Consider the following 17,774-nt stretch of genomic DNA (forward strand, 5'->3'; position numbering starts at 1 on the left):
TGAACTTTCTAGCTGAGGAGAGATAGGCTCCCACGTCTTCGCCCTATGCCATCTTGCCACGCCTCCCACCATGTCAGTCTTTGATGTACATCAGAGACCATTTCCAACAGCAGGGAGAGTTGGTTCATGAAAGTGCGGAGCAAAGGCAGTGGGTCGAGGAGCTAGAGGGGAGAGGAGGACTCTGGGACACGTGCCTGAAAGAACAGTGGGAGCAGATTCTCTGGTAACAAGGGTTTTCAAAGTATTAATTTACAAGATTCCCTTTCAACTGCTCCCTGGGTCATTTTTGAAGGTGACTGTAACAAGATTTGAGATTCCTTATGTCATGTAGTATTACATGAAATTGCCTTCTGTCTGCTGTAAGTTGCCCGCAGCCTTTGTGTGTCCTTTCAGCCACTGAGCCCCTCGCTGGTCCACTCCTGTCATCACGATCCTTTTGGGTCTTTTCCTCTGCTTCTCATTCTCAATGGAAGGGTCTGCAACCCCTCGAGGCCGCTGCCAAGCACAGGCGCCGCCATCTTGGGCCCAGATGCTGCACTTGCAAGATTTTAAAATCCAACACTGTTAGCTCCATTAACAGGCCGTTTAAATCCCATACTGATGCGCCGACGTTAGGACCGGGCGGTTGAAGCCTTCGGAGCAGCGCTGTGTCTCCGCTCCCCGCTGTCCCGGGTCCGCACCAGCGGCCACACTGCCATAACAGCAACTCCAGCAGTATCACAATATCCTGCTCAATCGTTCCACAAATGCTTGAAGGTGTTTGTTCCCCATTGGTTAATCTGTGATCCATTGCTTCCCCAGGACATACCCAAGGAACGCTTGCACCCAGTATACACCCAGGGAATTCACTGCAGAGGAGAAGGAGGAGATTATGAAATCCGAAGGCCTCGCCAACTTCATCACCTCCGTGGCCTTGAGGTTCCTTTCATTTACCTTGGTTTGTGGGAGGTGGAAGTCCCAACACTCATTGCCATCCCCAACTGCACCGGCTCACACATGCAGGACACCTTGGTAGTTCAAACACATCGTGTTTGGAGTCGCATATAAACCAGACCAAGTAACAACAGGTGTCCTTGCTGAACCGGATGGGTTTTATTAAGATAAACAGGAAAATCTACAGATTCTGTGATTGCAGTTCAATTTGCAAAAGTGCTGGAGAAATTCAGTAGGTCACAGGAAGTAAAGGAGAGTTACAGGGAAAGATTAAACATGTATGGAATTTATTCCCTGGAGTGGAGAAGGATGAGGGGAGATTTGATATTTAAAATTATGAGGGGGGACAGACAGAGTAAATGTAGACAGGCTTTTTCCACTGAGGGTGGGTGAGATACAAATCAGAGGACATGGGTTGAGGGGAAAAGTTTAGGGGGAACTTCTCCATACAGAGAGTGGTGGGGGTGTGGAATGAGCTACAGGCTGAGGTGGTGAATGTGGGCTCAATTTTAACATTTAAGAAGAATTTGGACAGACTATGGATGGGAGAGGGATGGAGGGATATGGACTGAGTGCAGGTCAGTGCAACTAGGCAAAAAAAATAATGGTTCAGCACAGACTAGAAGGGCCAAAGGGGCTTGTTTCTGTGCTGTAATGTTCTTTTGTTCTAAAGGGTAAGCAGTGTTTCGGGCCTGGGCCCTTTGTCAACATCTGACCAAAAAGCAGCCAGGTGTCTGAATAAAAAGGTTTGGGGGGGGGGAAGGAGAGGAGGGAAGAAGGAAGAAGAGGTGGGGGGAGGAGCACAGGCCAACAGGCAAGCGTTCACAGGTGAGTACGACTGGGAGGGCAGCAGAGGAAAAAGCTGAGAAATGATAGGGGAGGGGGTAGCTCTCAGAATGGAGAGGGAAGAGGGTGGGGAGCTGGAGGAAAGGAGAAAGAGATAGAGAGAGAGAGACCAGAGAAGTCACTGTTAATGCCGTGCGGTTGGAGAGAGAGACAGGGGAAGGGTTTAACGGAAACCAGAGAAGTCGCTGTTAATGCCGTGAGGTTGGAGAGTTCCCAGACGGAATTATAGATGTTTTGGAATTTGCAGGTGGCCTCTGTTTGGCAGTGCATGAAGCAATGGACAGACTTTTTAATGCTTCTTTTTAATGAAATTCATGTGTGCCCTTACAAATTTTTAAAAAATTTCAGATATAATTAGATTGTTGTTGTGAAGGTTTATATAGATTAGCTACTAGACTCTGAGAGGAATAGATAGGGTGGACAGCCAGTCCCTATGTCCCAGGTCAGGAATAGCAAACACCCAAGGAAGTCTGTACAAAGTGAAGGGAGAAAATTTTTGCACAGAGAGTTGTGGGGGCCTGGAATGCCTTGGTGGGGATGGTGGTGGAAGCTGGGACATTGGGGCCATTTAAGAGACTTTTAGACGGGCACATGGATGGAAGAGAAATAGAGGGTTACAGGGTTGGAAGGGGTTATTTTTTTTTTGGTAGGTATATATTGGTCGGTACAGCATCGTGGGCCAAAGGGACTGTAGTGTACTTTAATGTTTTATGTTCCATGCGGTGAATGTGCACAGCTCCAAGCTGGACATAACCCAATCAACCCTGACCTCCTGAGACAAGGTTAACACCACTGTGCTCCACCTTGTTGGCAGGTGTGAGTCAGCTCTGCAGCAAAACGAGGTCATGGATGTCTTCTACGACGACTGGAAGGGGCTCTCGGAGGATGACGGCACCTTTGGGGGAAAAACTGACAGCCACTTGAAGGAGTATCAGTCATTCACAGACATGCAGAATAGCCAAGGAAAGAGGATTAGTCATATCGAATGGCACCCAGTGATCCTCGGTAATGGCAGTGTCCACGTACTTGGTTGGGGGAGGGGAAATACTGAGGTTGGGGGGGTCACACTGTGGGAGGGGCAGTACTGAGGGGGGGTTACATTCTGGGAGGGGCAGTACTGAGGGGGGGCCACACTAGGAGGGACAGTACTGAGGGGGGGGGTCACACTGTGTCTGGCCAGTTGTACACCATCTGCGTGGAGCCATTCCTGAGACTTCTTCATAGGAGGTTGACAGGGATGGTTCTACATGAGCCGGACATGAAGAATGTCCTCTCGGCCTACATTGATGATGTGCTCCTGACGGCGACCGACCCCTTTGACCTGCAGAGGACGCGGGAGTGCCAGCAGGTCTTCTCTGCTGCACCTTCTGCCAGGATCAATTGAGCTTAATGTTCTGGTCTTTTGGGTGGTCAGAAGCAGGTTGACTCCCTGCCAGTGGAGATGCAACCATTCACGTGGAGCACCACGGATCTCCTCTACTTGGGGGTCCACCTGAGTCCAACCAGGGAGACCGGACTGGCGAACTGGCAGGATCTGGAAGCTAAAATCGCTGCCTGGCTGGGACGCTGGTCTGGCAGGGACGTTGGTCTGGCCTCCTTGGGGTGCTTTCCTACCGAGGCAGGGTGGTGGTCATCAATCAGCTGGTGACCTCCATGTTATGGTACTGGTTGGTCACCTTGGTCCCACCTACTGCCTTTGCCACGAGCATTCAGTGGAAGTTAGTGGACTTCTGGGGCAACAGGAAACATTGGGACTCTGCAGCAGTTCTGAGTCTGCCCATTGCAGAGGGTGGACAGTCGCTGGTGCGTGTGAGTACACAGCTGGTGGCCTACACCTTAGGACACTGCAGAGATTCCTGGATGCTGGACAGCCTCCAGCTGGAACGTGCTGGCCATGTACTTTCTTTGACGGAGCCGCTGCCTTCACCAGGGCACATGGCTACCTCCACCCCCGTTATTACGCGATTTACTGAAAAGCTAGAACACGGGGTTGCCTCTGGCCTAGATGATCCTCCCCTCCCACACCAGCAGGGAGTGGTGACCCAGCTGTGAGCCCGAAGTTAATCATTAGACCCAGGCCCTGACATCTCACCCGGGATTCTTCCCAATACAACCTGAGTCATCTCTCCTCGACACCCACTGTGCCATTCCGGGAGGCGGGAAGGAAGTTGTTGTACAGATTGCTGCTCCACACCTTCCACTTCCTTGCCCTGGTCCACCGCTCAGACACGCCATGGCGCCTGGCGTTACCACCTGCCAGTCATCAGTGTCCCCAGCTGCGGTCACTCTATGCAGGGATTTGCCCCTTGTATATCGGAGACCTGGCGTGGAGGCTATTACATCAGGCTATGACTTGCAACAAGCTTTGGAGTCGGTACACGGATCTCCCAGCTGCGTGCTACTTTTGCGGGCAGGAGGAGACATGTACATTGGATGTGCGAGGTTGCATCCCCTCTTTGCCTTTCTGAAGGGGCTAATCCTCGCATCCTGGTTGCATTTTCGCCCCACCCTCTTTATCTTTGGCCAACCTGTGAGGAAGGGGGCAGGAGGGAAGGGAGATGTCCTGATCGCCTTGCTCCTAGGCCTAACCAAACTGTCCATCCATGGCTCATGGAAGTGAGCGGCTCAGGGTTCCCCCAGCAATGAAACACTGGACATCTTCCAGGGGTACATTCGCACCCAGGTGTCTTTGGAAAAGGAGCACACGCTGTCCACGGGAGCCATGGAGGAGTTTTGGGAGCGCTGGGGACCGTGGAATGTGTACGTCATCCTTGACAGGGGTGGCAATATTTTAATATAACTGGATAGTTGTCTTGTGGTTTGTGTATATTTGTGCAATGTGTAAATAAAGTCTATTTTGACAAAAAAAAGGAGCAGTACTGAGGAGGGGGGTCACACTGTGGGAGGGGAGACCACAGTGAGAGGGGCAGTTCTGACGGCGGGGGGGAAATCACCCTGTGCGAGTGGTGGTGCAGAGGTCACAGTCTGTACTGCCGGGAAAACAGAGAAAGATGCATTTATTTATTAGAGAGTCCAACTTACACCCAATTAACCTACAAAGGATGGCACAGTGGCATAGCGAGTTAGCGCAATGCCTTTACTTTGCCACCGATCGGGACCAGACAGGGGTTTGAATCCCGTACTGTCTCTAAGGAATTTGTACATTCTCGCTGTGATTCTGTGGGTTTTCCCCCGGGGCTCTGGTTTCCTCCCACCATTCAAAATGTGCCAGGAGTGTAGGTTAACCGGGTGTAAATTGGGCGACACGGTCTTGTGGGCCGAAATGATCTGTTACCGTGCTGTTTGTCCAAATTTAAATTTCCAAAAACCCTGGTACATTTTTTTGAACGGTGGGAGGAAACCCATACAGACGCGGGGAGAACATACAAACTCCTTACAGACAGCGTGGGATTTGAACCCCGGTTCTGATTGTTGGCGCTGTAAAGTTGTTGCATTAAATCATTTAAATGGCTGAACTGGGTTTGAATGGAAAGAGGTTTTGTGTGTGAGGTGTGGGAGTACTAGTTCAACAGTCTGTTGTGTGTGAGTGAAACTCCGCTGTCTCCAACTACACAGTTCAAGCAATCAGCTGGTCGTTTTCCAGGGTGGATTTACTCCACCGCAGAACTACTACCCTAAGTCTAATTTGACTAAAAGACCATAAGACAGGAATAGAACTAGGCCATTCAGCCCATCGAGTCTTCCCTGCCATTTAATCATGAACTGATACATTTTCCCACTCAGCCCCACTGCCCGGCCTTCTCCCCATAACCCTGTGCTGCCTCCTGCTCTTTAAAAGTTTAACACATTGGTGACTCCAGCCCTGGTTTATCATTGGTTAGCTCAGCAGTCAGTTGTTGATGACTTTTCGACAGCATCTTGGGAACCTCAGCCTCACCATTGTGGAGCTTTGGGGAGTATCCATGGATTTCTGTTCATTGTTCTGCTCTCTCATCAAACGGATAGAGGACTCCCATCTTGGATTCTTGTTTTTGACGTGTGCTCCGAGGAAGACTGAGTTAGTACGACTTCAGTCAATGTGCGTCATGGTTGGCATAGCAGTTAGCGCAACGCTGTTACAGTGCCAGTGACCCAAGCTTGAATAAGGAGTTTGTATGTGTGGGTTGTCCCCAGGGGCTCCAGTTTCCTACCACTGTGGGAAATGTACCAGAGGTTGTAGGTTAATTGAATGTAATTGGGTGGCACAGGCTTTTACTGTGCTGTACATCTTAAAAAAAATGCGACTTCCCCTCTTTAAAGGCTGCCCCATCACACATTCCAAATTTACCCTTTATCAAAGGCCCTTTTGGTTTTATAAAACCTCTACAAGGTCCTCCCTTAATCATCCTTCCCCTCTTTGGACGATTGTATTATTCAATGATCTAGTTTGTGCTTCGTAAATATCCCAGACCCATTTTCTGAAAGACCTGGGCCTTACAGGAGTCATGCTGGGCCAGGCCAGTGACTTCAACAACCCTGTGGCCAGGAATTCTTTCACTGGAAGATGAGAATGTGGTCATGATGCTTGTCCCCAACTCTCACAGTGGGGAAAATGCATAGAGGCAATATGGTGGGGAGCGAGGGGATCCTGGCCGTTACAGCGACGGTGAAATTGGAGGGGAAATCCGTGATGCGCCGACAAAACACGAAGACGGTGGGTTGTGTCACGAGTTGAGTCAATTCACAGATTCGGTTGAGACCGTGTTTCATGGGGATATGGAATGTGCGAGGCTGTTTGAAGGTGTTGCTCCTCAAGTTCTGGCTGCATTTCAGACCCACAGTCCTGATCTTTGGGCTCCCGGTGCGGAGGAGGGAGGGTTGGTTGAGGGCTGTCCTCGTCAGTCTGGTTCTGGGCCTGGCCAAGATGTCCATCCATGCGTCCAGGCAGCTGACTGCCTGCTCCTCTTCTGAGGACACCTGTGATCATATAGTTGACCTTACTGAGAGAGAGGTTGTATATGCCACTAGATTTTCAGTTTCTTTCCTGTATTCTATCTCATTCCCTTTTGATACACGGCCCACTACTGTGGGGTCATGGGCAAATTGGAAGGTGGCATTGGAATGGTGTATTGCTGTACAGGCAAGGTTAAACCAGGGCAGGATGGTGAATGGTGGAGCCCAGAGAGTGTTGTGGAATAAAGAGACTTGTGGGTGCAGGTGTACTGTTCCCTGAAAGTGGTGACATGGGTAGGCAAAGTAGTGTTTTGGCAAGTTTGGCTTCATCAGTCAGGGCACTGAGGACAGGAGGTACTGTACAGGGACTGCGACTGTACAGAGCATTGGTGAGACCACACAGAGTAATGAGTAGTACGGTTAGCACAATCCTGTTACAGCGCCAGCGATAGGGGTTTGATCCCGGCGCTGTCTATAAGAAGTTGATTAGTTCTCCCCATGTCTGCGTGGGTTTCCTCCACCGTTCAAAATGTATTGGTGTTGCTGGGTAATTGTGATATTTGGGTGGTGCGGGCTTGTGGGACGAAAGGGCCTGCTTCATCCGAATTTAAAATTTAATATTTAAATCTAATCTAAATTTAAAGATACACAGAATATTCCCGGGACTGGGAGGCATGAACATGAGAGGCTGGATCGGCTAGAACTGTTGAAGGTTAAGGGAGGACCTTGTAGAGGTTTTATAAAACCAAAAGGGCCTTTGATAAAGGGTAAATTTGGAATGTGTGATGGGGCAGCCTTTATAGCCTTTTTCCCAGCGTCGGGGAGTCTAAAGCTAGAGGGCATGGATTTAATGGAAACATTTTAAAAGGGACCTGAGAGACACCTTTTTCACAAAGGGAAGTGGGTGTGTGAAACGAGCTGCCAGAGAAAGTGGTTGAGGTGGGGACAAGTGTTGGGTTAAAAAGATATTTGGACAGGTATATGGGCTGGGCAGAGGCAAATGGGATGGTATGGATGAGGGCCGAAGGGCCTGTTTTTATGCCTTAGACCTCTGATTCAAAGATGCTCCCTTGTTGGAGCACCTCTACACTACATAGCATGGAGTGACCCTCCTTCTGCTCAACACGTGAAGACTCTCACCCTCCCCCTACCGAACACTTCTACTGGAATACCCTCCCTATCCAATGTCCAACATGTGGATGTGTTTGTTGCCCAGACTCCCTGAAGGCCTTGCAATGATCCAGGTCTGGGGGGTAGATTCATGGTTGCTCCCATGAATCTACTATTTATTAATAATATTTTAAATTTAAGTGTAGGCATACAGGCCCTTCTGGCCCACGAGCCTGTGTTGCCCAAAAACACCCATTTAACTTGCATGGTTCTGGGATGTTTTGAACAGTGGGAGTAAACTGGAGCCTCCGAGAAAAACCCACGCAGACATGGGGTCTGTGTGTGTGTGTGTGTGTGTGTGTGTGTGTGTGTGTGTGTATCTATATATAATTTTTAAAAATGTGTGTATAATATAATAGATGTCGATGTATTTCTGTGTGCATATATATATGTGGTTTGTATGTGTGTGTTAAGTCTGTCAACTGTATGTGTTTTGCACTGGAGACTGCTGTTTCGTCAGGTTTTCTGGTATAGTTGGATGATAAATACATTGGGACTTAAACCTGAGAGTGTCAAACCTTGTCTAGGACTTTCCCAGCTGGACAGAAATCGTGCTCTTTATTGGCAGGATTGGTGGCGGTTTCCATAGTGGATGGCATTACCATGGAGGGCAGGATAAACTCCACCAGCAGGATGCTCCACAGTCACTCGTACATCCTCTTCTGGAATTTCAGTGATCCAATCCATCCACAGGTACCTAAAGATCTTTAGCACATGGCTCCAGAAGCCGATGTTCATCAGAGCAGATTCTCTCTCCACAGATGCTGCTTGACCTGAGAGTATTCTCAGCATAGGTCATATGCATTAAATGGTCGGCTATTGAGATGTGCAGAGCAACAAAGGGATTTAGGAGTTGTGGTAAATAGTTCCCTCAAGGCTGATACTCAGGTAGATGGTGTGGTGAAGAAGGCATTTGGAATGTTGGCCTTCATAAATCGGAGTATTGAATTCAAGAGTAGGGAGGTTATGATGACATTGTACAAGGCATTGGTGAGGCTAAATTTGGAGTACTGTGTACAGTTTTGGTCACCAAATTATAGGAAATATATAAAGAAAATAGAGAGAGTGCAGAGAAGGTTCACAAGAATGTTGACAGGATTTCAAGGTTTGAGTTACAGGGAAAGGTTGTGCAGACTGGGGCTTTTTTCTCTGGAGTGTAGAAGATTGAGAGGGGACTTGATAGAGATGTTTAAGATTTTAAAAGGGACAGACAGAGTAAACGTGGATAGGCTTTTTCAATTAAGAGTGGGGGAGATTCAAACTAGAGGACATGGTTTAAGATTGAAGGGGGAAAATTATAAGGGGAACATGAGGGGAAATTTCTTTACGCAGAGGGTGGTGGGGATGTGGAATGAGCTTCCGGCAGACGTGGTCGAGGTGGGATCATTGGTTACATTTAAGGAAAGACTAGATAGTTACATGGATAGGAGAGGACTGGAGGGGTATGGACCGGGTGCTGGTCAGGGGGACTAGGAGGGTGGGGATTTGTTACGGCATGGACTAGTAGGGCCGAACTGGCCTGTTCTGTGCTGTAAGTGGTTATATGGTTATATTTTCTGATTTTTATTTCAATTCCAGCAACTGTTTAAATTTAAATTTAGACGTACAGCACAGTAACAGGCCCTTCCAGCCCATGAGCACGTGCTGCCCAATTTACACCCAATTAACTTAAAATCCCCGATTCGTACTGAACGGTGGGAAGAAACTGGAGTCCCAGGGAACACCCACACGGACACGGGGAGAATGTTCAAACTCCTTTTAGACAGCGCAGGTTTCGAATCCTGGTCCAGATCTCTGGCACTAACCACTAGGCCCATCGTGATATCCACCTTCTCTGTGAAAATTTTGCCCTTGGTGTAAATATAAAGTCAGACTCCTGAATAAACCCTAAAGGTAAATGAAGCTGCCTTTTCTCCAAACCGGCTGACATCTTGCTGTAACTCTGCACTTTCCTACTGTCTTCCTTGATAACTGGTTTGTTCAAGTTCATTGTCACCTTGGTAAAGGTGATAATGAACAAACCCGGACCCTAAACCCCAACCCCAGTGTTGGGCACTATCAGTTTCCCCAATAATTGCAATGACAAAGTTGTGGACTTAATCAAGGGGTGGGCTTTATCGGTGTAATTGGGCATCCATTGTGCATAATAGGAAAACAGCCCCAGGCACCTTTTCACCACATTTAGGGTGTTTGGGACTGGGTGCTCCATATGGGGCCGCATGTGGTTGGGGTCCGGAGCTATGACACCATGTGCCATGACATAACCGAGAAGGGCCAGATGGTCTGTGTTGAACACACACTTGTCCTTATTGTACATCAAGATGAGAGACTTGGCCACACAAGAACTTAGCGAGGTTTGTGTCATGGCCCTGTTGGTTGTGGCCGCAGATGGTGACATTGTCGAGATATGGGAACATCGCCTTCAGCTTGTGCTCCTCCACCATCCAATCTATGACCCTCTGAAAAGCAGAGACACCGTTAGTAACACCGAAAGGCACCAGCAGGAAGTGAAAAAGTCTGCCATTGGCCTCAAAGCCTGTGTAGGGCTGGTCGCTCAGGGAAAGGGGGAGTTGATGATAAGCTGACTTGAGGTCAATGGTCAAGAAGACTCTGTATTGTGTGACCTTATTGACCAAGTTGGCTATCCGGGGTAGGGGGTATGCATCCAACTGGGTGACGTGGTAGATGGTTTGGCTATAGTCCATCATCATCCGGGGCTTGCCTGCCCTTCTGACCATGAGGGCCTGCGCCCTCCAGGGGCTGGAACTAGGTGCTATGATCCCCTCCGCCAAAAGTCGCCCGGATGAATGCCATATCTTCAGTGCTATAGCGCCTACTCTTGGTGGCGATTGGCTTACAGTCCAGGGTGAGGTTTGCAAATAGTGACGGAGGGCCCACCTGCAGGGTACTGAGGCTGCAAGATGGTGCCGAAGGCTGGGCGCTTGATTTGGGGGCGGGGGTCCATAAGCTGTGGATTATACACGCTGAGTGGAGGTTGGGGGCCCCCAAACACCATCGTCACACTCCTGAACTGACTCAGGAAGTCGAGGCCCAGGAGGATCGGCGCACAGAGCTGTTGCATGACCAACAATAAGAAGTCTTTGTTACACTCCCCTCCCTACCGTCAGCGACGCCACACAGTACCCCTGGATACAAGTCCGCTGGTCTTTTGCCACCATCAACATGGACCCGGTCATCGGCCAAATGGGGATCGAGAGTCTACGGGCCACCTCGGGGTGAATAAAATTTTCAGTACTGCCACTGTCGAAGAAGCAGTTCAATTTGTGCCCATTCACCTCGATTTGCATCATGGAGTTCGTGATTGGGTGAGGGCTGGCTTGGTCCAAGGTGATCGATGCGTGCGTCATCTTCGTCGTCGGTGGGGAGGCCCGATGCCCAAGATGGCAACCTCCATGTTGACCACGCTGCCAATGCCGGTGAAGAATGCGGAATTGACGTTGTCGGGAGCAGAAGTGATGTCGCTGGTGAGGTTTGCTGCTGCGTAGAAGACGACGGCGGGAGCGGGTAAAATGGCGCTCGCCTTACCACACACATGGCCCTCACTGGAAGTTCCTCAGCCATACATGCCGCGCTGCTCTGAGAAGGGGCTCTGGACCTACAGACACATTGATAGTGGCCCTTTTTCCCACAGCCCGAACAGGTAGCTCCTTTTGTAGGGCAGAGAATTTGTGGACGTCTTGCCTGCCCGCAGAAGTTGCATCTCGATGATCCTGGTGCTACTGTAGCAGTCGGGTCGGCCATCCCAGATGCCGACTCCCAGGATGGTGGCCCTTGTGGTGGCGCGTACTGGGTAGGGCTGCTTCTACCTGCGATCGACTCTGCGTGGCGCTGGGCCGCGTCTAAGGTTCTGGGCAGTTGGATCGACCGTTTCAGCAGGAGTTGATCCTCCTCGAGGATACATTGTTGGATATGATCCGACCTCAATCCCGACACACAAGCGTCCCGGACCAGGTGTTCCACCACTGAGCCACCGGCCCAGGGACCGTGGGGTTCCCCAAACAGTCTTTGCCCAGTGTCTTCCACTGACTCACCAGGCTGCTGCTTTCTGGACACCAGAAGATAACCGGAGTAGACCTCGTTGATCTTGGGCTTGTATAGCGCCCGTAGTTCAGCCATCGCCTGAGTAGGTCGTGCTGCTTCGGATGGCCTGGATAGCCCACTGGCCACTCTTTAGCCTCTTTTCATCCGAATCGACCACTCCAGCAGCGGCCTCCAGGAAGTTGTTAAAGCAGTTGACCCATTGCTCGAAGAGCTCCGATGCACCTGGGACTTGGGGATCCACTTCTAGCCGATCGGGGTGCAGAAACTTCTCCATTACTGGAGACTTTAAAATTTTTGTGCAATAAATTGTTGGTCACTATCAGTTGCCCCAATAATTTCAACGATAAAGACTTGAGTGGAACGATAGGCTTTATTGCACAAAAGACTTGACAGGCTAGGAAAGTGCAGGGAAGGGAAAGGTGGCCTGACCTTTAATGCCTGGGTCCCAGGTAAGAGTGTCATCAGGAGGTGGGCCAGCCCAAGCCAATTAGCATATACAATCCATAACATTACACCCAGCTCAACCCTCATCCAACTACCCAACCTAACCTCCCCTCCTACCCCAATTCGTACACCAACCCCTACAGTCCTTCTAAGTGAAGTAACATTTCACTTCTAAATCTGCAGGGGTCATCTACTGCATCCGGTGCTCCCAATGTGGTCTCCTCTACGTTGGAGAGACTGGACCCAGAGCAAGAAATCGCTTCGTTGTGCACCTCGCCTCTTTCCGCTACAATAGTGCGGATCTCCAAGTGGCCAGCCTTTTCAATTCCTCACCCCATTGCTTTGTTGACATGTCTGTCCATGTTCTGCCAGATTGAGCCCACCAGTAAATTGGAGGAACAACACCTCATCTCTGTCTGGGGAACCTCCAACCGGATGGCATTAACTTGACTTCTCCAGCTTTCATCAACCACCACCCCCCCCTCCCCCCACACACCCCCATTTCTTCCCCACAGACATGATCAATTCTCACCTCTCCCCTTATCATAACCAATTAACACCTTTTGTTGGTCTGGATCCGTCCCCCAGTCGGCACGGTCTTTTGCTCATTCTGCTCCTTCCTTGAAGAAGGGCTCAAATGTACCTTTATATCTCCTCTGGCCCCTGAAAGACTGGCTGAATTTATCCGGCCCGAACATGGGCAATGTACCTTTATATCTCCTCTGGCCACTGAAAGACTGGCTGAATTTCTCTGGCCCGAACATGGGCAATGTACCTTTATATCTCCTCTGGCCCCTGAAAGACTGGCTGAATTTATCCGGCCCGAACATGGGCAATGTACCTTTATATCTCCTCTGGCCACTGAAAGACTGGCTGAATTTCTCTGGCCCGAACATGGGCAATGTACCTTTATATCTCCTCTGGCCACTGAAAGACTGGCTGAATTTCTCCAGCATATTATTGCATTTTTACAATTTTCATGTTTTACCCCTATCCAACCTGACCCAATTCTTACACCAAACCAAACCCCGACCCTCTACTTCACCTCCACTCAATCTAATCCCTGCCCTAACTCCTACCCAAAGCCCTAGCTCAACCTCTACTCAACCCAAGCCCCAATTCCTAGTGAAACCCCTACCCAACTCTCACCTCAACCAGCACCCCAAAGTTCCAGCCCAACATTCCCAAACCCAGCCCGGAACACCACCTCCTTGTACATATCGCTATACCTGCCCCAAACCCACCCTAACCATGCCCCAGTCTGTGTGCAAGGTTCCATTTGTTGTTATGTGCAGAAAACTGATCATGTTTCTTTCTTTGTTTGACTGTAAAGGCACACACAGGTGTCACTACTCTGGCACCACTGCCCAGAAGAGACGGAGAAGCAAAAGGGAGTCCCTTCAGAGACTTTCCATCCTCCGATGCTGCCGCCTCCTGTGCCCCCACTGCCTCCATAGATGCACACCTTCCTGTCTGGAACAGCAGTGAATCTGAGCTCCAGGCACCTGGGTCTCCCTCCTTGGCTCCTGGTTCCCAATCTCCAATACAATCTGGAAGCTGTCAGTGCCCGACGCTCCTCAGGAGCTCTGGTCGCAATTGGTACCCTCACGGATCTTGGTGCCGATACCTGGTTCCCACAAGCCGGTCTCCAGCAGCCTATCACCTGGTGTGAGTCCTTCGATCTCTGAGCCCCTCACTGGTCTCCCAGGCTCCTCCCTCCTGGTGGGGTGGGGGCTGGAAATGTGTTCTCCCATCCAAGTGCCCTACGCCTGTCCCCAATTCCCACAGAGCCCACATCCCTTGGGTCTGTCGTGGGCACTGCCATCTTGGGCATAGATCATGGATTTCCTCACCTCCAGAGCACAATAAGTGAAGATTGATAAGAACTCCACAATCTCTATCAGTACCGGAGCACCACAGGGCTGTGTTCTTAGCCCCCTGCTCTACTCACTTTACACTGTGACAGATTATTTAGAGGAGGTTTAGGAAGAATTGTTACAGCATCTTGCACGCACACATTTTAAAACAGATTATTTGCAGGTCTTTTGCAGACTGCTTTTTGCAGGAGGCAACAAACTATCAACAGCAGTTTGCCTGGGAGAGCATGTGATCTTTGCAGAGGAGAAGAGTTTTGCTCTCCGAGAGGGAGGGAGTGAAACAGAGGAGAGACACAGAAATCAGTTCCAGAAGGACAAGCTGGCAAACTTTGGAAAGCTGTCTGGTCAAAGGGGAAGACTGGCGGTGTGAAAGGTGACCTGAAAGAAAGAGGATCATCTGGAGAACCCTGAAGGGGGCAAGTTTCGTCAGCAAGACTGATTGAGAAAGAATCAGTTGTGGATGTACTGGAAAAGGATTCTCTCTCTGAAAACCAGCAAGAACCCTCCTGAGTGGCAACCATTTGCCTGTTAAGTACCAAAGATTGGTGAACTTTGTTCATGCTAACCTCTGTACAAGAATTGCCTGCAACCAGTGAGATTGGACTGTGATCCAAAGAACTTTTCTAATCTTAAATATACATTACACACACCTGTGCTTAGCATTAGAGGGAGGATTAAGTAGGTTAGATAGGTTAAGTAATAAGTTAAAGTTTAATTCTGTTTTCTTGTTCAAATATAATTAAAAACTACTTTTGTTTAAATAACCCTGTGTTGTGGTGCATATCTATTCCTGCTGGTTTTTGGGGGTCCTCTGGACTCCAAAACAACACCTACGACTATATTAGCTCGATCCAACAATAACACCATCTACAAATTTGCCCACGATACCATAGAAGTGGTATACAGTTGTATAAAGGAAGGGGGTGCGTCAGCATACAGGATGGAGATTGAAAACTTGGCTGAATGGTACACCAACAGCAACCTCGCACTCAATGTCACCAAAACTAAGGAGCTGATTGATGACTTCAGGAAGGGAAAGCCAGAGGTTTACAATCCAGTGATCATTGGGAGATTAGAGATGGATAGGATGAGCAAGTTTAAGTTCTTGGGAGTCACTATTTCAGAGAATCTTTCCTGGACCCAACACACCAATGGCATCATGACTTCATAGTCTACAAAATAAGGTGACAGCCAACACCTGTTTCCCATGGAGGGAATAGGCAATACCAGAGGATGTGTGTACAAAGTGAAGGGAGGGAAGTTTAGGGGAGACGTCAGAGGTACATTTTTTTTACACAGAGAGTTGTGGGGGCCTCGAATGCTGGAACATTAGGGGCATTTAAGAGATTCTCAGGCATATGGATGGAAGGAAAATAGAGGGTTCTGGGGTAGGGAGGGGTTAGTTGTTTTTGGTAGGTATATATAAGTCATCACCACATCGTGGGCTGAAGGGCCTGTACTCTGCAGTGATGTTCTATGGAGTGTCTTTGCCTCACACCCTCGCACTAACTTTCAGCTCTCCTGTGTTTTCAGATAATGCTGGAAGCTCCAGATGACATCTACTCCTTTCAGTTTTGCCCTACAGACCCCAACATTGTGGCTGGCAGCTGTCTGAATGGTCAGGTACTGAGAGACCTCAGCATGAGTGACATCCCACACTGTGGGGCAGCACGGTTAACACACACTGTTACAGCACCAGCGGCTCAGGACCGAAGCCCACACGGTCTGTAAGGAGTTTGTACGTTTTCCCCGGGGGCTCTGGTTTCCTCCCACCATTCAAAACGTACTGGGGGTTGTAGGATAATTGGGTATAGTTGGGCAGCAAGGGCCCATGGGCCGAAATGGCCTGTTATCATTCTGTATATCTACATTAATTTTTTTTTAATTAACTTGTAAGCTGTTAGTTTGTGTTGAGAGGAATGGAACACCAAGTTGAATGGTGATTTCGGATGCTATGGATGATACATGCCCCAGATTGGTAATGAATCAGGGCCCTTTCAAACAGCCATGTAAAATGGGATTAACCAGGCAATTTGCATGGTTAGTGGCCCAGGTTCACAGTGATTTGAAAGGGTCCAACTGGATCAAACCGGACAGGACCCAACTGTTAAACCTCCCCTGCTCTAGCGAATTGAAAGGAGAAATGGCCGACTCGGTGACTCAGATGATGCCAGCGCTTGTGTGTGTGTGTCACAGGGAGACCCCTGGGCAAAGAGCCGCTGCCACAATCTGGGGCAGAGAGTTTGCTGCTGCGATCAAGGGTGGGGGGGGGCCGCGATGCGTTGTTGCTGCCAACGCCGCTCCAGTTCGCGATGATGGCTCAATGGGGCTGTTCGGGAGCAATGGCCGTCGGCTCAATAGGGGTGTGCAGGAGCAATGGGAGTCTTCCTTACCCATAATTCCTCTCGCTGCTGGAACCACTCTGGTACTGGCGGAGCGGTTCCAGTGGCATGGGGGATTTTGGGTATGGAACACGGCCATTGCTCCTGCACACCCCTATTGAGCCATCGCTGCGAACCAGAGCAGCATGTCATGGCAGCAACCACTCACCCCCCCCCCACCCCCGGCCCACCCCATTTGTGGCAGTGGCACATCCCGGGGGGGGATGGGGCAACTGATGGCCGGTATTTCTGGTGAGTGTGTGACGCACCACTCACCGTGTCATCGCAGGGGCAGGATCCCCCTTATATTGCCGGTTTAGTAATTTATCAGGTTGGTCTGGCTGCGATTTGAAACCCACGATGAGGTAATCAAACCCAGGTCTCAGGAAAGCAACCGGGTGCTGCAATTTGAAAGCACCTCGAGTTGTCAAGTTCAGATTCACTATCATCCAACTGGACATGAACAACCCGACGAAACAATCTCTCTGGACCACAGTGCATGCACAATACACACCGTACAGGTCATAAAAACTCTCTTCACCATCAGACTCCTAAACAACAGACTCAATCAGAGACTCATTTAAGGGTCTTTGCTCATTTTTTATTAGTGAATATTCATTTCTGTATTCGCACCATCATTTTGTCCCTCTTTTCTGCTGCATACACATCTTTTTCTTGTGTACGGTTTAGTTACCGATATGTAGAAATTCTTTCTGGCCCACAGGGGGAAAGAAAATTCTCAGGATATCATTCTCTGACAATAAATTTGGACTTGGACTTGAATTTAAAATAAATATGTGTAAATATTTTTGGATGATTTACTCAGTTACTATTCATCAATCTCACGGCCCGCTGAAGAAGGCATTTCCCAGGCGGCAGTCCCTCTCCCATCAGACAGAAAGAGCATGAGTTCGATAATAAATATTCACAGTCACCTTGGTGCAAAAAAGTTGCTTTGTAATGGTGCAGATGGTCCTTTTGCAGTCTCGGAACAGTCCCTGGTCAGTGTAACAAAGGGAGGTTTAAGAGCCTGATGGCTGTTGGAAGTAAATTTTCCTTGAACCTAGAGGTGGTTCTCATCCTTTCTCTTTCCACTCACATCCCACTTTAAGTAGTCCCTATTGCCATCGGTGGTCTGTGATTAGTAAGGGATGGCTTAAGGTGGGAT

At 49.3% G+C, this 17,774-nt stretch overlaps 1 protein-coding gene across 1 annotated transcript in view; it reads left to right on the forward strand.

The window, feature by feature from the left end:
• The window catches only part of dnai3 (dynein axonemal intermediate chain 3), an 87,392-nt gene that overhangs the window by 22,351 nt on the left and 47,267 nt on the right, over nt 1–17,774 (forward strand). The window contains exons 7-10 of the mRNA XM_069939394.1: nt 802–918; nt 2,594–2,784; nt 8,411–8,535; nt 15,759–15,848. Of these exons, the coding sequence (XP_069795495.1) occupies nt 802–918; nt 2,594–2,784; nt 8,411–8,535; nt 15,759–15,848 (523 nt within the window). The remainder of the gene's footprint in view (nt 1–801; nt 919–2,593; nt 2,785–8,410; nt 8,536–15,758; nt 15,849–17,774) is intronic.

Source organism: Narcine bancroftii, chromosome 5 (genome assembly GCF_036971445.1).
Source record: "Narcine bancroftii isolate sNarBan1 chromosome 5, sNarBan1.hap1, whole genome shotgun sequence".
Lineage (NCBI taxonomy): Eukaryota > Metazoa > Chordata > Chondrichthyes > Torpediniformes > Narcinidae > Narcine > Narcine bancroftii.